Source organism: Citrus clementina, unplaced genomic scaffold (assembly GCF_000493195.1).
Source record: "Citrus clementina cultivar Clemenules unplaced genomic scaffold, Citrus_clementina_v1.0 scaffold_3, whole genome shotgun sequence".
NCBI classification, from domain to species: Eukaryota; Viridiplantae; Streptophyta; class Magnoliopsida; order Sapindales; family Rutaceae; genus Citrus; species Citrus x clementina.
Genome location: NW_006262339.1, coordinates 38,572,684 through 38,598,193, shown reverse-complemented (window position 1 = coordinate 38,598,193; position 25,510 = coordinate 38,572,684). Strand labels below are relative to the sequence as shown.

General features: G+C 34.1%; 1 protein-coding gene and 1 non-coding gene across 2 annotated transcripts; one reads left to right on the top strand and one right to left on the bottom strand.

Moving 5' to 3' along the window:
* Positions 1-11,130: 11,130 nt before the first annotated feature.
* Positions 11,131-12,950, bottom strand: LOC18048735 (3-oxo-Delta(4,5)-steroid 5-beta-reductase). Its single transcript, XM_006442984.1, has 2 exons — positions 12,257-12,950; positions 11,131-11,588 (listed from the first exon to the last, which is right to left on the bottom strand). Exons 1-2 carry the CDS (start codon positions 12,948-12,950, stop codon positions 11,131-11,133), a joined length of 1,152 nt encoding a protein of 383 aa, XP_006443047.1.
* Positions 12,951-24,861: 11,911 nt separating this feature from the next.
* LOC112100518 lies at positions 24,862-24,965 on the top strand. Its single transcript, XR_002906886.1, has one exon. It is a non-coding gene; the product is annotated as a small nucleolar RNA R71 (small nucleolar RNA).
* Positions 24,966-25,510: the final 545 nt, after the last annotated feature.

The window sequence follows — 25,510 nt, the reverse complement described above, 5'->3', positions numbered from 1 at the left end:
TGAATTGATGGAAATTAAAACACATGACCAATTTAAAAGTCTTGCTTCAAACTTTGAATAATCCCGAGCTGTACATCGCTGACCCCAATCCATTTCCAGCTCCTGATGTAGGCAACCTTTATACCTCATAAAATATCAATCTAAAATTCTAAATTAAACAATACTTTATTTATTTTTTTTTTATTTTTTTTTTGGCGTCTTGGTAACACTTTATGATGAGTATATTCTAAAAGAAGTTTAACATTATATACAAGATAAACGTGAGTCGTAGTAATGGCTTAAACTCATAACATAGAATTGGAGACTGTAACAAGATGATAAACCAGTTTTTTTGAAAGATCGTATATTCAAATTAGTTGTTATTTCATTTCTCAAATTTTTCGTTACACGTATTTAAGTGTTGGCTATGGTTATGTTGGAGCATATCTATGGTGAAGTACGAATCTCAACCGCACACGCAAAGTAGTAAATAGTAAAAATTCATTATAACTTTAATCGTATGATTATGAATGAGTGTTCTAACTTAAAGCAACCCCAACGTAGCCAAACCTGTAATGTTTAGTTATTTTTAATTTTTTTTCTATGTCACTACTTTTTAAGAGGCTCGGAAAGTAAAACTTGTAATTAAAAGATTTATAATTCAAATGTGAAAATTTAAAATTCAAAATCATTTTGCATTACTATTGAAGTAATTTGAAGTGATTTAAAATTGAATGATATAATTTTAAAGGGGGTCAAGTAACTCATGTCGAGAGAGACAAGCCCAGTCTCCATCTGTCTCCTGTTTGAGCAATTAATTATTATGGGGCGCAAAATAGGTGTCTTTGTCCGCTGTCGTTGCTATAAATTAACTACAATTAATTATGCAAATACAGATATCCAAAAAAAGCATGTGCTTGCTTGTGATTTTATCTCTATTTATTGAGGGAAAAAAAAAACTTTGTTGTATGGATGATTGATGACTGTCACGTTCTGGCCTACAAAAGGGGACAATAATTATTTTTTTTTTAAAAAGGTTTGTTGGTTCATTCAATGGCTACGGCTCAAGAATTTATGAGCATGTCCACTAAAAGGAATCAAATGATACAGAAACAACGCATTTGACATTGATCTCAATTTTAACTCCAGGATATTCGGTTCACTCTTTTTATTCTTTAATTTAAAGTTTCCCTGACTTGTTATATATGTTTTTGATTTAAATTTGCTAATCAATTAATAATTTTATTAATTAATCTAGGAAGAAACTAGCTAGAGAGAAAATAGTAAATTATATTACGAATCAGACAGATTTTTTTTTTCTCTCTTTTAAGAGAAAATTTTACTACATCAGTTTTTGAACGGCCTTGTAAATGTATTCACTGTGAGTGGTTTTCTGTGAGGCTCTCTATCGTCAAGCTTTAGCCCAACTCATTAAGCCCACTTGCATGCAATTTCTAAATCCCTCAATTTGGGGTTGCCTTTTTTTTTTAAAAAAAAAGTTACGTTACATATTCTTTGATTTTAATCAATATCACATTGTATATAATTTTTGTTGTGGCAATAAATTTTGATTGCTGACGTATTTGAATCTCGTTGCCAGAGGAGGATTGGATGTGTCCCTTTATGTGAGCAACTTAATCTGAAAACTATTTCTTTACATTTTCTCAAGAAGCATTATATCTGATTTAATTGCAATATGGTGAACTTTTTTAATTTAACATCAACGTGAGAAAGAAATGGAAAACTCGTAAAATATTATTTGTCTTAATTATTTGCATATTTTAATTTTTTTGTAAAAATAAAATTTGTTCTAATCACATACCAAATCTTGAATGCATAATATGTGAGAAATTTGCTCTCTCACACCACTAACACGAATGTCCACGAAACATCTATCATGGATGAAACAATTAATTAAAAAAAAAAAATTCTTAGCTCTTCCTTAAAAGTTTGCAACAATATTTTAATCTAGCTCTCTTTTTTTCTCCCTGTTCTTGGGGTTAGAATTTTGTTTAGTTTTAAAAATTAATCATATATGAATCATTTAAAATATTGGAGGAAATAAATATGTAAAATCATAGAAAACGAAAATGATGAAGTCGATTATCTAAATAATTACAACCATGAGAACTCTTCTTTCTGAAGTCCATTGTCAGTATAGAAGATTAACTTTACATTTTTCAATCCCACAACGATGCTTATGGGGTGTTTCGCCATTATCACTTCATGAATGCATTATAGAGAAATATGAGAATCGAGAACAACAGAACTATAACGGGACACATCCAATCTTACATATTAAGTCCCTCAATTTGGGATTTTTTTTTTTTAATTTACCTAGGAAGTGAGCATGCACCTTCATCGCGTACTCGTGCCATGAATGGAGTTCTGCTTGCTAACGATCCGTTTTTTTCAAAAGAGGCAATTACCTTGCGTAACAAGAAACAAATCTACATTTTGGGTACTAGCCATCAGTTTTATAATTTTTATTGAATCCATGTTTTCCCACTCTCTCCAATCTTCTCTCCTCTCAGCGTTCGCTACTAATGTTAAAAAAAAAAAAACTAAACAAATCTAATTGACGTTGCCCGAACGAATTCTAATCGCTATTGGAGCTTCGCTGGAGCACCACTCTGTTGCACATTACATATTTTTGCAATCTTCTCGCTGCATACACTACTAATCCTTCGAGAAAAAAAAAAACCCAAACAAATTCTAATCGCCATCGGCCAAAGAATCTTAATCCCCATTGGCACTTCGTTGGAGCACCTGCGCATTACATATTTCCGCCCATCATCTCCAGGAAAAAAGAGGTACTTGCCTCATTTTCTATATATTATTTTTTTCATATATATATTTTTAGGTCTTTGGTTATTGTGTTTCATATTTTGAAAATTTGGTGATTGTGGATTTTTTTAATAAAGAATTTCAAGAAACCATTATGAACCGAAGCAATAAAAAAGAAAAAAAATTCAAAATTTATAGGGTTATAAAGATTTAAAGCAACAAAAAAGAAAAAGAAAAGATAATTTTTGAATTATCACGAATTCATAATTTTGAATTAGTACTGTAAAAATTTGAATTAAATGTAGCCAAATACAATATGTTTGATGTATATCACAGTGAACGTGTTTTCTTAATAAAAAAATGACAAAAATTCTTTGAATTTTTACTGTTAAAAATGCCAAACAATGTTCAACAAATTAAAAGTAGATACATGGGTAGTTATTCCTTAATAAAAAGAAAAGTTATTTGTCATGAGGGAAACATTTAGTTTCGTTTAATATCAGCTTATGTGTCTAAATCTTCAAGTTTATTTTTTTCTATGAAGACACTTGCCCAGTGCTCTTAATCTTATTGAAATAGTACTGATCAAGATCCAATACATAGAAACATACCATAAAGTAATCACAAATCACTAGAATTTTTTTTTTTTACTTGAAAATATTGCCGATCTCATTTATTGTATTTGCGTTAAGGTCATGGCTCTAAAGAGTAAAACAATTGTGCGGGTGTACTATAAGTGGAGAACTAATTGTAAATCTTATGTTGCATTCCACCTAGGTTCATGTGTACAATTTGTTGTAGTGAGTTCGTTTAGTGCTCTTGAAGACCCCAAAGTCTTGCATTGACTTAGGAAAAACATTACTGGCCTGCTTTCTGTTGGAAATATATATGTAAATATATATTTATATATAGAGTTTTATCACTTTAAGGTCACCCGTGAGGGAAGCATGACCAAGAGCAAGTGATCATTTTAAGTTAGAACTCTATACTATCTTAAATATTATATTGAAAGATATTAAGTGATCATTAAGAAGACGATCACTCCAACAATTGTTTAACCTTATTTAGTGATCATTGAGAAGATGATCACTAGTTTTGGAATACTATAAATACAATGCAAATCCATAGATAAAAGAAGTTAAGCAAAGAATAAGAGCAAAGTGCAATTTGGAGAAAATTCAAGTCAAGAGAAGCTTGTTGGGTTCTTGCAATGTGAATTTAGAGGATTTTCCAACTTTGTGATCATCCTCCGACCATAAATCAATAGCACAACCTAGGTTTATCGGTTTTCCGCATATAATTCAGGAATGTGTTTAAATTTGAATTTACAAGTATTTTGTAAAGAAAAAGAAGAGATGCATTCCGAGATCAATATGATGCAAATAAGTTGCCCCTACCATTATCGACAGAGCTTTGATCCTTCAAGGTACCAACGTACACTTTTCTTATATTTTTAGTTTTTATGAGCTAAATTTTCAGTTAGAGAGTTAAACTAGTTTCAACTATATGTATGTGTTTCCTTTCTATTTTTTCCATTTTGGTGATGAATATTGGGACATGGAATGTCTAAACTGAATACTTTGTTTAGAAAATATAACATAAAGGGTCTGAAATTCACCCCTCAAATCAGTTTGGATGTATTTAATTTTTCTGTTCAGGCTATTTTCAATCATAGTTTTGAATAAAATGAAGACTGATAGGGTTTGAGATTTGGTTGTGTATGGGAAGATCCAAGTAAATCGGATATAATCATCTAAAATAGAGAAGTAATAATGATCACCTTGAAAAGATTAAATAAGAGCTGGTCCCCAAAGGTCTGCATGAAGTAACCCAGTGGTTGTGCAGTTGAAGTTTCAACAAAGGGAAATTGTTGCATATGACACTTGCCAAACTGACAAGCCTTACAAAAGTTTGGTTTAATTTATTTATACAGTAAGAGAAGTATCCAATCTTTTCATGATTTGTTTTAAAGCATGAACAGTTGGATGTCCCATTCTCTTGTGCAACAAGTTATAATCAACAGACTTGATATAAAAAGCTATAAATGCCATTGATACGTTTCTATTGAATTGAGAGATGTTTACAGGTTTTTGACCTGAACTTATTACACTTGATGAACTCATTTGAGTAAACATTGGCAATGGACTTCTAATGGAAGTAGAAATTGACTCATAGACTGACTTGGACAACCTTGACTTAGAAACATGAGAATTGGTATTACAACTGTCTACTGCTAAATTTTCAACTTGATACAAACCTTCTTTAGCAATCCCTTTTAGCAATATGATCTTTGTGCTCTTGGCCTTAACAAAATAAATATTGTGATGAAATTCAATAAAGACATTGTTATCCGCAAGTAATTTGGAAACACTAATAAGATTTTTGGTAATGGAGGTTACATGTAGAACATTATGCACATAAACATATGCTGAAGTTGAAGTCTGAATGATAGCAGATCCAATGCTGCAAATAGATAATCCCATATTATTTCCTTTATACAGTTTTTCTGTACTATTATAAACTTAGTATTGTGAGAAATACATGCATCATGAGTGACATGATTTGTTGCTCCAGAGTCAATATACCAGGCTGGATCAGCAACTCTACTGAAATTAGCCTGAGGTGCAGATATTCTAGCACACATATTTGGCTTGACAGATATTATTTTAGTTGTCACTCACTCCCTAAAACTCATATGCACCCTAAGGATACATGAAGCTTGGATTCTATTAAGACATATAGTCATAGAAAGGACTATTTGGCTTAGGATAGTTTGGTCCAAACCTTGGTCCATAGTTAGTAAAACCAGGAGTGAAACCAGGGCCTCTTCTAAAACAATTTTGATTGTTCCATGCAAAGCCTCTAAAGTTTTGACCACGTATAGGTCTGAAACCTCCACCAATTTTTTTTTCTAGGTATAAAACCTTTATTGAACCCATTTTTACACTTACAGGCTCCATGACCAAGAATAAAACAAATTTGGCAAACTCTCTCTTTTCCAGAATTAAAACCAGCACCACCAACAACATTATTATTAGCATCATAACCTCCAAAATTTTCAGATTTAACATTTTTGCATAACTAGATTTACCATAAACCTATCTTTTTTTAGCAAGATTAACAGTCATATCATGATGATTTCATTTTGAAATTTTCCTTTGTTCATTTCAAGTCTAGTTTCATGGCTAAACATCATTGAGTAAACTTCTTCTACTGTGAGTTGCTCTTTTTCAAGCCTAGTGAGAATATTGGTGACTAATTATTCATAATTATCGTCTAATCCAGTTAACAGATGCATGATCAGTTCATTAGAAGAAATTGCGTTACCTCTAATGGCTAAGCTATCTGCTATCAGCTATCTTTTTCATCTTGTTAAAATAATCACTCACAGAGAGGGAGCCTTTATTTGTTGATTGGATCTGCATTTTTAGAAGCATATACCTCGCCTTAGACGGTGACATAAAAATCTCAGCAACCATTTCCCACAGTTCAAGTAAGGTTTCACAATAAGTCACCATGATCAGTACATTATCCACAATTGATGAAAGCATCCAGCTAAGCAGAAGCTTATCAGTCTTTGTCCAAGTGATGTACTCGGATTTTCTTGTCTTTGTAAAACTTGAGCTCCAAATCTACTTGATTCTTCAGTTGATTCAGTGATGTAGCGTTCTGGACATACACTATTGCCATTAATGAATCCTTCAAGACTGCTATGATTGTTGCACGAACCTATGCTTTCCAAACTAGATAGTTGTAATGATCAAGCTTAATTGGTTGAACAAAATTGATAGAAAGTGATGATGAAGCTGTGTTAATTTGATTTGCCATATTAGTCGGCTCTGATACCAAATTAGAATTGAAGAACTTGTTTGGTTGAAGAGAAAATGAGAGAGAAAATGAAATTGATTCTAAAAAAATCTTATTAGTTGATGAATAATTCCAGAATATACAATTGAGCTTGCGCTATTCTATTTATACAGATTTCAAGACGGGTGATACATCATTTTCATTTACTAACTGATTACTAACAAATATTTCTCTAATCCTATTACAATATGCCACCTGTTAATACTTCAACAGTGCTAGAATCTTCCCATAACGACTTGTACACATCAGCATAAATTCTGTTAACCACCATCCAGCTCAGCTACACACACCATCTGCACTCTTTCACAAACTCATCATAAGCCAACTCAGCAACTCAGCTCAGCTGCACACATATGCTATGTATATTAATCACCAGCAACATTATATAATCTAACAGTCGCATGTTGTCGCCTCTCGGTTTGTGACACTCAGCACTTCAATATATTTTAATAGCGTATGTATGCATTTGTGTTATTCTTTTCATCTCTTGAACTTGTTATGTTTTTTCTTGCCATCTGAATTGGCAACTGATTCTGTTTTGGACTTAGGTGGCGTTTGTTTTTTAACTTAATGACTTAAAGTGACTTAACTTAATTAATTAAGTTAATTAGAGATGTTTGTTTTTATAACTTAATGAGACTTTTTAGATAATTTTGACTTAATAAAATAAGCTAATTTTTTTGGCTTTTTACTTAATGGAGAAATCTGAATTAAGTCAATTACTTGCTAATGTAAAAAATATCCATGTTTTATAATTTATTTTTCATGTCTATCCCAAAACTCACCCATAGATATTTACCCCACATAAAAATATCCTTGTTTTTTCTTTCTTATATTATATACGATAAAATTTGAAATTTATGGTATTTTATATATTAAAATTCTAAAATAATTATGTATTCACTTGAATATAGTTTTACTTATAAATGTTAAAATATTGTGGTATTTAATATATTATTTATTTGACATTCAAATTTAATAAGGATGCAAATGTAAAAGTACATATTTTCAACTTTAAAAGTACATATTTTCAGCTTTTTAAGTTGAAAAAAACAAACAACTTAATACTTATTTTCCGAGATTCAGACGAAAAAACAAACATATTATTCATATTCAAACATTCAGACCTATTCAGAATTCAGACTAATTCAGGTTTATTCAAATTTCAGACAAAAAAACAAACGCCACCTTAATTGCTTCAACCTCTTTTTTCTAGAATGATCAAATTCTCAACATTTGTAGGTCCATGGGAGTGCCCCAGGATAGTAATCCTTCTGTAACAACTAAAATTAAGATTTGGTCATATGAGTCTGGTTGGGTTGATATGGTTCATGTCAAATGATCATTTTTATTATGCTTTAAAATGCTGAAAATTTGGGAGATGTATCAAGAAGGAAAGTTGTTTCATTCTGCCCCTTTTCAATGGTAATTTATTGGCAGGTTTCAACTGCTACTGTCTTCTCTGCAAATGTTTCATATTTTGGTAATTGATTTTAAAATGTAATTTTTTGTTTTCCACTTGGTTTCTTAGCTTTCTTCGTGGACAGGTCCACATTTCAGATGTACTCATTTCCCATCTTTAATTAATACAATTTTCTCAGTTTCTTGTAAAAAATGAGTTGTTACTGATTTGTCTGCAAGTGTTTTGTTTCTTTAGAAGTAAAGATTCACAATAAATGCATTTTTGTCTTTTGGATCTAAAGAGCTTCTTGTTGTAAAAACCAATGGATAACTAGAAAATTTAAATGCCGTGAAGTTGACCGGGCACTCATGTCATATTTAATCTTTTTTTCAAAAATGAATCGGATGTAAGTTCCCATTAAAAGTGAAATCTCTTCCTCATTCTGTCTTCTGTCTATCTCGATTTTTTCCCCTCCCTTTTTCAGGATACAAGGTAGCATTCTTCAGTTTTGGCAGATGGCTGAGAATGTTTACTGTGATGAAGATGATTTACCCAGAGATGAACCACAAAAGAAGATGATTTACCTAGCGATGAATGCACAAAAGCGTCTTTTAATCAAGCAGTATTAGTGGGTTCCAATTAGTTGAGGTGGTATAATCCCATCCTAAACACAAGGTGTGGCTACAATTCACTCACGTGTTGGGGAGGGAATTGAGTTACTGTTAAACTAAATTTTTTTTTTAAAAAAAAAAATTTAGCTAAGTATTCATGTTATATTATTATTTTTTAAAAAAAACTATATTTTATCTATGTATTTTTAGCGTATTTGCAAATTTAGCTGTTGCTGCCAGCAATCTGCATTGTCCAGGAACCAAACCTTAGCAGGTTGGCCTCTTTGGCTCTTCAATTTTGTAATTTCTAAAAGACGTTTGCACCTGGCGTTGCTTGGATCCCCACTTAAACAATGTTGTTTCCTATAACAGCTTGAAAAGATAATGAAAATGGCTTGGAAATTGGAATGGAGCTCTCCGTTATTTTTATTAATGCTTGTACTCAAATATTTAAATATCTGTCATATTTGTCGAATAGGATTGGTATTACTGTCCCGTTTTCAATAATTAAACCACTTTCCAATCCATTTTTCTGTTGACGATTTCATCATACGCCTCTTCTGATTCACACCCAATTCCTTAAAAAGCTCAAAAAAGAAAGCTAAATCGGGTTTCTCTTTTGCAATCTCAATCGTGCGTGGGTCAATTCTACTGACATCGGGTTTTTTAACGGTCTTGTCTTGAGGGATCGTTATTTTAGAATTTTTAAGGACCACTGGATCTATGAAAAGATGGTTTGTTTACATCGGAATGATATACAAGTCAATAGATCTCAATGAATATGAATTAAAAAAATAGGATTTATAGTTGCACAAACAGTTCCAGAGCTCCCAATTCCGTCATTTTGGGCCGTCGCCGTCGAGCATCTCCGTCCGGTGACCTCAGTTTCTTCTTTTTATTATGTTTCTCTCTTTAAATATCAGTCTTTCTTGGTTGGTTTTGTTGTGCAAAGCAACAAATCATTTGTTCTCAGGTTATCATGGCTTTGTTTCTGAGTTTGAATATTCGCCCAGCTGAGGTTCCATTATTGAATTATATTTTCAATAAATTTTCAGTAGATCTGTCAAAATGTCCACCTCTAAATAGTATTTCATAATTTAACCTAAATAAATCAGATATAATTGAAATAAATAAAAATAAAAATATTTTATTAGATAAAAATAATTAATAAATATTTACCCTTACTTACTATCCCATCAAATGCTATTAAGGACAGTGGCAGATCGAGAAAAATAATTTACTGGGGGCTAAATTAAATAACAACAAACTGTAAAAATTGAAATTTGAATATATAAATTTTTTTATAATACATTTACAATTGTTGTCTATGCCATTTCATATTTTGAAAACGTTGTGCAATAGACTTATAATCAACATTATTAAATACATATTTTACTACATAAACAGTAAAATTATTATTCATCCATTCATCTCTCATCTGATTTTAAAGTTCATTCTTCACAAATTTTATTGTTGAAAATGTTCTCTCTATTGTGGTTATAGAAACTGAAAGAACATGACTTTTTGATAGTTTGATAGAGATTATTTAAAAATTTATTAATTTTTCTTTTAAACAAAAAGGTTTTTTTTTTCTCCCCCACTAGTCCTACACTACATCCACCCCTGATTAAGGATCATCAAATAAATTCTTGTTGACTCCCGAAATCTTTGTTTGTGTAAGACAAAAGAAAAATGTCAATTTAAATAAAAAATAGAATGACAATATAAATTTTAACTTTAGAATTTTTACTGCTAACGAAGTTATATTTATTTATTTATTTAATCAGTTTTATTTTATATTATTGTCGGATAATATATAGTGTGATGTTAATTTAAGTACATTTTAAATTATTTATTTACTAGTAAGTAGTAATACTACATTTACAAGTCATATTTTTTAATTAACAAATTTTTGCATTCAATTCACGGATTTTGTTAATTTACAAAAGTAAATCCACATCCAATCCATCGACTATGAATTTTTAAATTTTTAATCCAATCTAATCCGCTAATTCATAGATCTAATTTTTGCGGATCAATTTTTTACAAATAAGATGGATTGAGAGGAATGTATTAGATTTTCAATACACCTAAAAATTACATATTTGTATCAGTGTTTGTTGTATTTGTATTGCATCATTTCCTACGTAAATTACCTTTTCTTTTCGGTTGTAAAAAATAATCTACAAGTAATTTATTTGCAATGGGGCACAAGTGGTCTAAACGGATTAATAAGAGAAAGATGCCGATAAAAATGAAGAGAGAAATTGTGCTCATTATTTGCTTTCTTCAATTTCTTATTATTATCTAAAAGAGTGTAAATTATATAAGTTTAGTTTAGAAATAATTCGTTAATACTTTTAAAGCAGATGTTATTACTAACAATAAGTTTGTGATCATGACCCTTGAATATATTATATAGATTTAAAAACTCCGATCGTAGATTCCCCCTCAATTATAAGAACTAGAATAAACTCTTGATCTTCATGGTATGATCTTCATCTCTCTCAATTTCTTCACCCACGTTCTAATACTCTTCATGGTATCAGCAAACCCAAAGAACCCAAATTCTCTGCTCTTATTCATGCTACTAACATGCTGAAACTGTAAATGCAACACAGTATTAAGTGCCTCAAAGCAAGTAATCTCCTCCATTTTGGTCTTGTACAGCCCATGTTTCTCAACAATCTCATCCCATATTTCTCCTTTCTCCTTCATCATCTCAACCGCGTCAAATTTTTCTTTCTCATCAAACGGCACAAATTCAACGTCAAAGATTTCTGACAACAGTTTCCACAAGCTCTTCCATGTAAAAACATCGCCGTTTGTGCAGTTAAATGCTTGGTTCTTGGCCCTATCCGTCGTTGCTGCCCATATTTGTTGCTCTGCCAGCACTCGGCTGTCTGACATGTCGCAAAAATGCTCCCATGTGTATTTGTTACCTGAAAGTGAAGATCCATGAATTGCTATTGGAACAAAAATTAGGGAAAAAAAGCAAAAAAAGAATGTGAAGCTTGAGATTTGATAAGAAAACAAAAATATTTCCTGTGTCGTATAGTTTGGGGCAGCTGTTTGATTAAATGATTCAGCTGTTCGATGAATTGCCTCAGCGAACTGTCGTGGTCATAGTCTCAGCATCACTCCCTTTCACAGCAAGCGGTGACGTGGCACATGATTCAGCTGACTAGTGAAGATAACTCAGCAAGCTCAAGAATTGTTCTCTTAATAGCTCAAGGATAAGCTCAAGAGCCGTTATCGAATGATGGATGAAATACAAAGTATGCTGGAAAATTTGAATTCTCATAGCTTGCTGTATTGTGTTCTTCAGTTCCTAGTCATTATCTGCATTTCTTAACTCCTTGGTCTTTTAAGTCTCACAGGCATCGATTATCTAATGTAATCTTGTCACGTACAATTATTACTCTTCAAAGGCATATTTTAAATTACGAATTTGAAGCTTGATTGTAAAGTTTAATTATAATATAGTATTAAATTATAGTTAGACATTAGAGTCTGACCACTCGTACAAATACACACTCACAGCGACACTATAATCATTTTTCACCAAAAAAAAAAAGAAAGTGGAAGAGTAATTAATTAAGGCCTTTACCCAAGTATCGAAACGGCAACCCTTGGTGCCTGCAAATGGTGGCGTACACAGCCAAAGTGAGCAATGAATTGTTCAGGCTTCTTGAAGATGCACCGATTATGATCGACGAACGATGCACGGAGTACGTTACAGCCGGCGAATATGACGCTGCAATGTCTTCAACCGCGTAGTAAAAGTTTGGGAAAGGCAATCTAAGCGAGTCCTCCTTAAACGGAGGATCGTGACCGATAAGTTGACCTACAAGTGACGGATCAAATACCGGACCCATGTAGTGCTTCGTCCCCATTAGCAAAGTAACGTGGCGGAGACGAGAGCGTCCCTTATTCGAGTCTACGACGACGGACATCACATTCTTAAACATTGTTGAGTTATTGGATATGTTGATTTCTTCGCTTTTCAAACGCTGGAACATGACCCAAAAAAGATGAGTGACTTCTTGCGAAATCGAGGAGAGCTTTTGGGTTGTGTCAGTGGAGTCTAGGGCATCGAAGGTTATGTAATGATCGACGTGAGAAGACGGGAACCAGCTGGGCGGAGGTCGGCGGGCAGTGCCGTAGACTTTCCAGGGGCCGCCTGGTATTGTTGGATTATTCTTTAGAGCTTCTGCTAAGCTCAAGCCTGCCATGCCTGTCACCCCAATGATTAAGGCAACTGATGAAGAGGGATGTTTAGGGTTTTGATCTTGCTTATCCATGACACAAATTATATTTATGCCGTTAATTTCTATTTCTCATCAGACAAATAAACCTCGGCCTAGGGGAAAGATGTCAGGAGCTTTGACTTAATGAGGGTATTTATTATTGGCTGTGATAATTAAGAGATTTTTATATTACCAACTTGAAAATGATATAAATTTAATATTTAGCATAGCAATTTTTAATTTTTAAAATTCATATAGTCCCACCTCTTTAAATATTTTTAAAAATTTTGTTTCAATGAGTATTCTCATCATCACAATTTATCTATATCTATATTTTCTTGAAAGCCAAAACTTAAAATTTCAAATTAATTTTGGATAATACCATATATTTCTCTATATTTAATTAAAAAAATTAAAAGATATCAAATAGATACTATTATTCGAAATGTTCGAATACTCTTCACTTTTACAGTAGTTTCTTATATTTTTATTTTTGGCCTTTGGTATTGGGGATAAGGAAATAAATGCCAAAACGGCAAAAGGGAATCATATATGCATGGTCGTCACCTCACTCTTTGTTAATTTTTGTGGTTATCTTCTTGTCGGCTACCGTTTGTTTTTGCCTAAAAAGTATAGCGAACCATTAATATTTAATATTTTGTTAATCTATTTCATTTATTTCAAAACAGCAGTACCTTGTTTGTCATCTCTTTAATGGAGTAGGTACAACTCTACATTAATAATATATTAACGGCAAATGCTAAGTTACAATAATTGTAACATACATCTTTCATGTGAACCACACAAATTGTGGGTCCTACAATTTTGTGTGGTTCACATGAGGAATGTATGTTACAATTATTGTAACTTAGAGACTCCCTATATTAACACGATGATTAAGGTAGTATGGACACGATATTATGAAATTCTATTGGGTAGCCCGAATCACTGTGGTAAAAACGCCGCCGTTTATGTAGTTAAAAGCTTGGTTCATTGGCTTTCTAAGTCATCGCTAAGGATGCCAATGGGCCGTGCCGGCAAACATCAGCACACAAGGGTCTGTGAGGGTCTGTGAGTCAGGCACGGTACGGCTCACTAAATTGGTGGATTGTGTCGTGCCGTGTCCACTTTTTTTTATAGGGTCCAGTATAGTTCACGGCACGAGCCTACTCGTGAGTCATGTCCAAAAAAGTCCATTAATTTTTTTTTCTTATTAAGTCCACATATCTTGCGTGCCTGACATGCTTTTTTATTATTAATAATAATAATAATAATAATAATAATAATAATAATAATAATAATAATAATAATTTCATATATTATAGTAATGATTAATGAAAAATAAAATTACAATCCTATAATAATAATTACACTTAATTTTATTTGAACTATTAATATTATAATTGCATTTGAACTCTATTGAGTGAAAATGTAATTTTTAATTTATCATAAAAATATTTCATTCATAATTTTATTTATTTTTTGCATAAATTTGAAAAATATTTCATTTACAAATGAAACATATCTCCATTAACTATTAATTAAATTATGATTTTATAAATGAAGTATTAATGTCGTAAATTTTTTTATTTATCATTTTATAAAATTATGATATTTATTTATTCATTTAATAAATTATGAACATAAAAAAATTAGAATATTTATTTAAACTAGGACTTAAATTAATTTTAAAAAGCTTATGCTAAAAAAATATATTTAAAAAGTTTAATTTTAAGATATTTGTAAAATTATAATATTTTATATTTATTTTTCATTAAAAAATTTTACTTTGATATACTTTGGCCTTTGTCCTCAATTTCTTAAAAGAAATAAGTAAAGTTTAAAAAACATTACCTGACCACTGCTTGAAAATATTTACAAAAAAATAGCTAAATATAATTTATACTTCTTATTAGGGCTACTGCCTGTTGTGCAAATTTTAATGAACTCGCAAGCGCACGAATCTATTGTAGTGTAGATCAATGGTGACGAGTGTCGATCCCACGAGGAGGTGGATTTTAATTGTGTATAGAATTAATTTTGCAAAATGGGTGGTTGGAATTGTGGTGGAAGTGATTTAAAATATGCTAAAATTGGAATTGCAATGGCGAGAATAAATTGTAGAGAAAATCGATTAAATTGACGTACTTGGGTATCTGGATCCGTATCAACATGCATCATGGGCTAAATAATCCGTATTAATGCCAATTAAATCATGAGGGGGGAATCCACACCTCATGAACCACGCTCTAATCAATATGGTGCTAAGGGCTTATCGTGCCAAATAATAATAACCTTATACTAGAGAGCCGGTGTAACCAAGGCGGTATCTAGACAAGATCAGTATTATTTGTCGACGATAAGTCAAATCATCCACAAAAACTAGAGGGGAAAAGAAAATAAATTTACCAAATAAAGCCCATGACACATGTTGAGACTTCACCTTCAACCCAAGCTTGAAAGAAAATTAGCCACTCATAATTGAACTAGGGGCAAAATGGAAATTTATTAAAATACAAAGAAAATACAAGATGGAGAGGGAATTACAGAAAATGGAGTCCAAAAATGGATTCAGAGATATCCAATTAGGGGGGGGAGGCCCCCTTTTTATAGATACATGGAGTAAATCATGGCCATCGGATTAAAAACAGTTTGGACGCTCAGGATTGCGCCACGTCATCAGTCAACAGTCCACGGTTTGACCACGCGGATGAACAGTAACACGGTTTGACCCGGATGAACAGTAACGCGGTTTGGTTGAAAATAATCCTGTGTGATGCATGCACTGTACGCGAGATTTTTCGTCCACTGATATGCTGCCACGTCACCGTCAACAGTACATAAGAATTTTAGTCCAACAGGATCGTGACACCTCATCAGTCAATGCCACATCATCGGTCAATGCCACGTCATCGATCCGTCTATGTGAACAGTATCGTGAACAGTAACGTAGACAGTACCGTATACGTGAATAGTACCGTACATGTGAATAGTGCCATTTTTCCTTTTATGCTCCTCCTAAGGTTTTCGACCGTCCTGAGTTCAAAAGTGATGTCCGTTTTGCCGTCTGATCTCTCCTTTATTGTGAAATGACTATAATGCCCCTAAAATACATAAAATACTTAATTAAAATAACACACACGTAATTACATCACAAGAAGGTTAAATACATAAAAGTAAGGGTTGTTAGTAAGACTTGAAATGTAAAATGACGGTTTTCTCCTTTATAAATATGCATTTTCTAACACTCAACACACCCCCCAACCAGCTTATTGCTAGTCCCTAGCAAATAAAGCGAAAACAAAATTCAAATTCAAAATGATTTTTTTTTTTTTTTTTTTGAAACGCTCGTGTTTATTCAATCAGATTAATGATAGCAATCAAATAAAAGTATAAGCATTATCTCCAGTCTAAAGCAATATCACACCCACATCAACCATCCACATGAATCGGCCCAGTAGACTTTGTTATAGCTACTTTCAAGAATGACATGTCAAACCCCAAAATCTCACTGGAAGTAGTGACACTCTCACAAAGAAATTAAACCCAAAAAATAGTCACTCCAATGCATGGTAATTGAGAGAAAATAATGAAAAAGTGATATCACATGCTCTCACCAAGATGAAATAAATATGCCCTCAGCTTAGAAATAATACAATCTCAAGTCAAATAAAAAAAATGTTAGTCAACCCACTTTATTTATCTTTTTTTTTTTGTTTTTTTTTTATATTATGCATCACTACATCTTTTTAGCCCATATAACTAGCTTCTACTTCAAACTATAGTTCCCGAAAATCAAGAAGGACTTTTATTAGGACGTAACGTAGGCTAGGGATATGGCTAACAAAGAAAGGAAATAAGGAAAACAAAATGTATGTTTGAGAAAAATGCAGAATTTTTTTTTTTTTTTTTTTTTTTTGCTTTTATTTGGCATAACTTCACTGAACAACATAATTATTTACATTTTCTCAAACATAAATAGGTGATGGAACTTAAAAGACATTGGGTAATACTCCAAATCGGAGTGGGTCAAGATGATAAGTTGACAAAGAAAAGGTTTTTGTTCTCTTTTTTTTTTTTTTTTTTAAAGGCTCAAAAGGGGTAACTATGGATATTTAATAAAAGGGATGGCTAGAAAGGCTCAAACGGATCAAAGATGGCCTTTCCATCGTCTTTTAGGGCTCTAAATAATTATCCATATCTACTAGTTAGATGGGCCTCCCAATGTAGCAACACACATTTTTTTCTTTTTTTTTTTTTTTTTTTTTTTTTTTTTAATTTTACCATATTTTTTTTTTTAAAGGGTTAACTTAAAAGAAATCTAGAGATCGTGTATAAAATAATAAACTGCTAAGCTGTATAGAGAATGGGCAAAAGGGTTACTCTCCAAGAAAATGATAGGCTCAACAACTCACTTGGCACTTATTTATGACATGTTCATTCCTTCAAGCAACTCATATTTGTCTCTGACATCAACATGTAAAGTAGCAAACATAGCGTAACATCACTTGAGACCAAAGATAATACAAATACTAAAATTTGAAATTAATCATGTCATCCAATGTTAAAACAAATAACACAAATTTTTTTTTTTTTTTTTTTTTTTTTAAACAACATTCTACCCCCCAACCTATTCTAAACATGAAAGGAAAATATGCATGCAGAAATGTGAAAATGATGTAGAAAAATTAATTAGAAAAAGAATTTTTTTTTTTTTTTTTTTTTTTTTTTTTTTTTTAAGATGCGTTTCTAGAGGCACTACACTCCATATTCAGCCATCTTCGACTCGAAAATTTGAAACTACATATTTATAAAGGAGAAACTACATATTTATAAAGGAGAAAGAGGAAGAAAACGAGTTTTTTTTTTTTTTTTTTTAAATGATGAAGATGCGTTTCTAGAGTAACTACACTCCATATTCAGCCATCTTCAACACAAAACGTTAGCAACAGTTAGTTTCTACAACAAAAAATCAGTAAAAACTTAACCAAGATTCCACAATTGTCGACTATTCCCTCCCCCCAACCAGAACGAAACATTGTCCTCAATGTTTTAAAGGAAAGAAGTAGAGTTTAGAAGACATCACCTGGGTGGTGCAACACAGAAGAAAATATTTACAGGCGGAGAGTTAAATCTAATTTGTACTTCTTACTGCGGCTACTGTTACCATCATTATTTGGTCGCTCCAACACAAAGGTCCAGGGGTCTGGCTCCGGTTTATAAGCTTGTAACATATCAAGTAGCTCATTAGCAGTGTGAGCACAAATAAAGAGTTTTTTCACATTAGAAGGAATGAAATAGTTTTTTATTGCATGGTTAAGAAATGCGATAAAGCCATCATAAAAGTTATTGACATTTAACAAACCGATGGGTTTCTGGTGGATGTGCAGATGGGCCCAAGATGCTAGTGTCATAAGTGCCTCTAGTGTTGCAAGATCTCCTGGAAGGAAAATAAAAGCATCAGCATGATTAAGCATTTCAGTTATTCTTTCTTGCATACCTGAGACGATTAACTCTTCTCCAGTTGATGAGTCAGACGAACTGCCCAATGGTTTTAGGACTCTTGGGATGATGCCTAACACTTGACTTCCTCTGATAAAAGCTGCTTCTGAGACCATTTTTGATAACCCTCGGTTACCTCCTCCATACACCAAATGTAATTTTCTCGCTGCTATGCTTCGACCAAGATCTATGGCTGCCTCAACGAACTCTTTATGTTTGCCATAGGTAAATCCAGAAAGCACACAAATGTTCTTGAATTGTCTATTGGGAGTGGCTGCCATTGTGATACTTCTCAAAAATAATTTGTGAGTGCTTGACAAAAAGTAAATCACATTTAAGAATCTTGGTGACAATGGATCACAGCTGTGAATGAGGTAACATGTCAGTGTCAAATAACGCATAAAGCACGTGGCTCGCGAGTAAAAAAGAAAACAGTAAAAAGGAAAAAGTAAACAGTAATAAAATTATTAAAGGCAATAATGCAAACGATAAAACAATAGTGAAATAAAATAACAGAAAGTAAAAGGATATTTACACGTAGTTGCGACTGTGGCTCACATCTTCCTCTGGTTTTACGTCCAGAAACGGCTTGAACGCCCTCTATGGGTCGAGGATAGGCTTCCTATCCAGTTTTCTTATAAACTGGCAAACAGGGTCGTTTATAGTCAGATTCCCAAGACTATATCGTGTATGCTCTTTCTGGAATAATGGCCATAACCGGAGAATCGCTCCTTGCACATATCCACTGGGATGCGTTTCAAGAGACAAAAGGATATCATCCAATGACTCCTTATTCAAGCCATCCCTAATGAATTGAATCTTATCTTCTCTGTTATCAGACACCATTCCTAAAGAACATGGGTTTCTATCGCAACTCATTCTGGCACACTTGTGACAAGCAACAGAAATTCTTCGAGCTCGTCGTTTTCTTGCGTAATTTCCTTTACCACAACCAGGCATGTATGCAATAAATTTTGGAGGTAACTCACCTGCCGATCGTACTTTAGCCTCGATTAACCAACGGATGTCTGCAGGTATGTTATTCCTCATGAGCAATCGCATGCGTTCAGACCGGGCTTTATAGATTGTAAGGAGGGCATTCTGAGGAAGTGAAGGGAATCGCTTGTGAAGCTTTGCTAAAATCTCGTTTCTATCCATACATTCGCCTCAGAATATCAGTTATTATGGGAAACTGAAGTTAACCGACTTGATTGTCACGGAGTACCGTTATCCGCCACTTTACCGGGGTAACAAACTAAAGCACACAAACAGAAAAACAAATTAAAACACACAAAGAAAATTAAAATCGTCCTCTTATTGAATTTACCTCAAGCTCCAACTGGATGTCGTAAACACTTCTCTCAATGTCTCTGAGTTGGCGTTCTAAACCCTTAACATAGGCTACTAACTCTGGTGGTTGTAGAGCCCAAATGCGTTGTGTTTTACAAAATAGAATCTGCCTTTTGAGATGAGTTTTGACACGTTGAAGTGGTTTAAGAATGTTCAGGAGGAACGGTCTAAGTAGGAGACTCATGATTAAAAATGATAAGAGAAAACTTAATGGTAAAATAAACACACTTATGCAAAAACAATTTCAATTAGCAAAAGAATAATAATAAAAAGAAATAAAGAAAAATCAAATCAACGAAAAGAAAAAAAAAATCAATTCAAATTTGGTGGGTCACTCAAATTTATTTCGATGTTTTCTCCATGTGGTTGGTACTCTAGATATGGCTTTAATCTTTGACCATTAACTTTAAACGTGACACCGTTCTTTGGGTCCTTAATTTCAATTGCCCCATGTGGAAAAACAGTATGTACAATAAATGGGCCAGACCAACGAGAGCGTAACTTACCTGGGAATAGGTGCAAGCGAGAATTGAATAAAAGCACTTTCTGACCTGGAGTGAACGATTTTCTCATAATTTGCTTATCATGGAAGACTTTCATTCGTTGCTTGTAAATCTTGGCATTTTCGTATGCATCATTGCGAATTTCTTCAAGTTCTGCCAGCTGTAATCTTCTTTCTGAGCTGGCTTGCTGCATGTCAAAGTTGAATTTCTTGATGGCCCAATATGCACGATGCTCGAGTTCCACAGGTAGGTGGCAAGCTTTTCCATACACTAGCCTGTAGGGTGACATCCCAATCGGGGTCTTGAAAGCCGTTCTATATGCCCATAATGCATCATCAAGTCTTAATGACCAATCTTTTCTGTCTGGCCTCACTGTTTTTTCTAATATGTGCTTTATTTCTCGATTGGAGATCTCAACTTGGCCACTGGTTTGCGGATGATACGGGGTCGCCACTTTGTGTGTGATTGAATACTTTGTCAAAAGAGCCTTGAATGCTTTGTTACAAAAGTGGGCACCACCATCACTGATTATCGCTCGAGGGAATCCAAAGCGCGAAACAATGTTGCTTTTCAAAAATCCTATCACCACTTTGTGATCATTGGTTCTGCATGGAATTGCTTCCACCCATTTCGATACGTAGTCAACAGCAACCAATATGTATTGATGACCAAAAGACGGAGGAAAGGGTCCCATGAAGTCGATACCCCATACGTCAAAAATCTCAACCACTAAAATTGGATTTAGTGGCATCATGTTCCTTCGTGTAATACTCCCCATTCGTTGACACCTATCACATGAAGAACAAAAAGTGTAAGCATCTCGAAATATAGTTGGCCAATAGAAACCACATTGTAAAACTTTAGTCGCGGTTTTCTTAGCACTGAAGTGGCCTCCACAAGCTTGTGCATGGCAGAATGAAAGAATATTCTGAATTTCATTTTCAGGGACACATCGTCTAACAATTTGGTCTGCACAATACTTGAACAAATATGGGTCATCCCAAAAGAAATTCTTTATTTCCGCAAAGAATTTAGCCTTGTCTTGCTTGGTCCAATGCTCTGGAAGTTTACCTGTAACAAGATAATTAACTATATCAGCATACCAAGGTAATACTTCTACATTCATCAATTGTTCATCTGGAAATGACTCATTTAATATTAATGGCTCTGTAATTGTGTCAAAATGGAGACGAGAGAGATGGTCCGCCACGACATTTTCTGTCCCTTTCTTATCTTTGAATTCCAAGTCAAACTCCTGCAAAAGTAACACCCAACGAATTAGTCTAGCTTTTGCATCTTTCTTTGTGAGAAGATATTTAAGAGCAGCATGATCTGTGAATATAATTATTTTACAACCAATGAGATAAGATCGAAATTTCTCTAATGCAAACACTACTGCTAGCATTTCTTTTTCAGTAGTTGAATAATTCAACTGTGCATCATTCAATGTCATACTAGCATAGTAAATAACGTGGGGAATTCGATCAACTCTTTGTCCTAATACTGCTCCTACTGCATAATCAGATGCATCACACATGAGCTCAAATGGTAAGCTCCAGTTTGGGGCCTGAATGATGGGTGATGATGTCAACAATCGCTTTAATTTTTCAAAAGCCATAAGACATGAATCATTAAAGATAAAAGGTACATCCTTAGCAAGTAAATTGCATAAGGGTCTAGAAACTTTGCTAAAATCTTTAATGAAACGTCTATAGAAACCAGCATGCCCAAGGAAAGATCTTACTTCTCTGACTGTTTTAGGTGGAGGAAGATTAGAAATGAGATCCACCTTGGCTTTGTCAACCTCAATACCTTTGCTTGAAATGATGTGACCAAGAACAATACCTTGTTTTACCATAAAATGGCACTTCTCCCAATTTAAGACTAAGCTCTTCTCGGTACATCTCTGTAGAACTAGCGTTAGATGATGTAAACATTGATCAAACGAGTCACCAAAGACAGAAAAGTCATCCATAAAGACTTCAAGGAATCGTTCAACCATATCAGAAAAAATGCTCAACATGCATCGTTGGAATGTAGCAGGTGCATTACATAATCCAAATGGCATTCTCCTATATGCAAAAGTGCCAAAAGGGCAAGTGAAAGTAGTTTTCTCCTGATCTTTTGGTGCTATGGGAATCTGATTATATCCTGAGTAGCCATCTAGAAAGCAATAAAATTCATGGCCTGCTAATCTATCAAGCATTTGATCGATAAATGGTAAAGGAAAATGGTCTTTACGTGTGACAGAATTCAACTTTCTATAATCAATGCATACACGCCATCCTGTAGTTACTCTAGTTGGTATCAATTCATTATCAGCATTGGTAACTACTGTGACTCCTGACTTTTTGGGGACGACTTGTACAGGACTGACCCATGAACTATCAGAAATTGGGTAAATGATACCTGCATCTAATAGCTTAAGGACTTCAGTTCTAACAACTTCTTTCATATTAGGATTTAACCGACGTTGCATTTCCCTAGTAGATTTAGCATTTTCATCAAGGTGAATGTAATGCATGCAGTCTACTGGGTTTATACCTTTTATGTCCGCTATGGTCCATCCTAATGCTCCTTTGTACTCTTTTAAAACATCCAACAACTTACCTTTTTGTTCGTCATTTAGGGATGATGAGATGATTACCGGTAGAGTACTTTCTTCCCCCAAAAATGCATATTCCAGAGTGTTGGGTAATGGTTTGAGCTCGAGTTTCGGTGGTGATTCTGATGATGGGATGAGTTTCTTCTCTGATGGTGCTAGTTGTTCAACTCTTGACTTCCATTTATTAGTGTCCATGGATGGTGCTGAGTCAAGTAGGGCGTTGACCTCATCAACCGATCTGTCAATATCAAAATCCAAACCAAAGTGAGTTAAACATGTTTGTAAAGGGTCATCACTAAGGTTTGAAATAAAAGTATTATCGACTATTGTTTCTATTAAATCCACATCAACAATTCCATCATCTGTACTGTGAGGTTGTTTGGCAATGTTGAAAATGTTTAGCTCCATAGTCATGTTGCCGAAGGACAATTGCATATTTCCGGTCCTACATTGAATATGAGCATCTGCAGTTGCCAAGAAAGGTCGGCCTAGAATAATGGGGATGTGCTTCCTTGAGTCCTGTATTGGTTGAGTGTCAATTACAATGAAATCAACAGGAAAATAAAACTTGTCTACCTGGATAAGCACGTCCTCCACAATACCACGAGGTATTTTCGTGGACCGATCTGCAAGCTGTAACACCACTGGAGTTGGGTGTAATTCTCCCAGTCCAAGTTTCACGAATACAGAGTAAGGCAACAAATTTACACTAGCTCCTAGATCCAACAAAGCATTCTCAATTGTGTGGTTCCCTATACTACATGAGATAGTGGGGGAGCCTGGGTCTTTGCATTTTAAAGGAATTTTATGTTGGAGTATAGAACTAACGTTTTCTGTTAAAAATGCCTTCTTTTGAACATGCATATTTCTCTTTTTAGTACAAAGGTCTTTAAGAAACTTGGCATAAGATGGAACTTGCTTTATAGCATCAAGTAAAGGGATGTTAACACTTACCTGTTTGAAGATTTCGAGAATCTCACCTGTGGATTTTCCCTTCTTTCCTTTCACTAACCTATGAGGAAATGGAGCTTTGGGAACGTATTCTCGTGGGTTGGTTTCTTCTTTTTCCTCCAGTGGTGAGTCCTCAACATTCACAGGTACAATTTGATTTTCTTTTGTCACCGGCATCTCCACTTTGTTGTCGACTTCCTTTCCTTTTCGCAAGGTCATGACTGCTTTGACCTCTCCATGCTGCTGTGGTGAACTGGTACTTGCTTCATGTACCCCTTTAGGATTAGGCACTGGTTGACTCGGAAACTTGCCTTTCTCAACAGTCATTGCCAAGGTCTGAACTGAAGAAGCAAGCTGTCCCACCATCTTCTCGAGGCTTGAAACTGATTGGGCTTGTGAGTTGAAGCCTGCTCTTAACTCATTTCGTAGTCCATCAATTGTGCGATTCTGTTGCTCAATCGTAGAGTGAGTAGCATTCTTGAGATTCTGGAATGAATCCTCCCATGGTCTGGGTTGAGAGTAGTTCTGGTTCTGATTGAATGGTCTAAATGGGGGCTGAGAGGCTTGAGGAACTTGAGGAATTGGTGGAGCTGGAGCTGCTGGTCCATTCTGTTGGAATCCTTGAGACCATGAAAAATTGGGGTGGTCTCTCCATCCAGGGTTATATGTGTTGGAGTATGGGTTGTAATTAGATGGCTTTCTCATTACACCTATGGCATTGGCTTGATCTGGATATGAGTCAGGGTCATGTGATTCTGTTGATTTAGCAGTCGATAACGATGCTATTTGTCGAGCAAGACCTTCAACCATCTCCTTGACTTCTTTGATTCCCGAAGTTGACTCGCCAATTTGAACCTCATTTACTCCCTTAATTCTTCTAGTATTCCTGAGTGATCGACTCCGTTGTTGGGAATTATCCGCTTGTCGCTGGAAAAACTCCCAAATTTCTGATGCACTTTTTGACATTAGCTCTCCTCCACTTGTTGCCATTAGCCATTCTTGCACATTTGGTAGTAATCCCTCCAAAAAGTATTGACATTGGTGCCATTTTTCGTACCCATGATGTGGACACTTCAAAAGTAGCCCATTAAATCGCTCCCATGTTTCGAAAAACTGCTCGTCCTCTCTCTGTGTAAACTCTGAAATTTCCCTGCGAATAGCATTGGTTTTATGCACTGGGAAATATTTATTCAAAAATTTTGTAACCATTTGTTCCCATGATGCAATGCTATTAGCAGGCAATGTATTAAGCCATGAACGAGCTCTATCCTTTAAAGAAAATGGGAATAGTCTAAGTTTTACATCATCATCTGAAAAATTCTCATATTTAAATGTTTGACAAATGGCATGAAAATCATTCAAATGATTATATGGATCCTCATTTTCTAGGCCATAAAATGTGGGGAGACAATTTAACACACTAGGTTTTAATTCAAAACTCCTAGCAGCTACATTTGGGTATCTTATACATGATGTGCTCAAATTAGCTAAGGGACTAAAATAGTCCTTAAATGGCCTCTCCTGTGGTGCTTGTAAATCCATTCCAAATTTATTTTTAATGTGCTTTTGTGTGCGAAGTGTTTTTTCTAATTCAAGGTCTATAGGTTCAAGATTAGGTAATAATGACCTACGACCATGCATGCAAAACAAATAAAATAAAAATAAAGATGGGAACAAAACAAATAAAAATAAAGAAGAGGGAG

Bases quoted from the DNA above. Each gene is read 5' to 3' on its own strand.
- LOC18048735 (XM_006442984.1), bottom strand. From the start codon at position 12,950: ATGGATAAGCAAGATCAAAACCCTAAACATCCCTCTTCATCAGTTGCC. The intron at 11,589-12,256 runs GTAAAGGCCTTA...CTTCACTTTCAG, and splicing joins GTTGCCGTTTCGATACTTGG to GTAACAAATACACATGGGAG.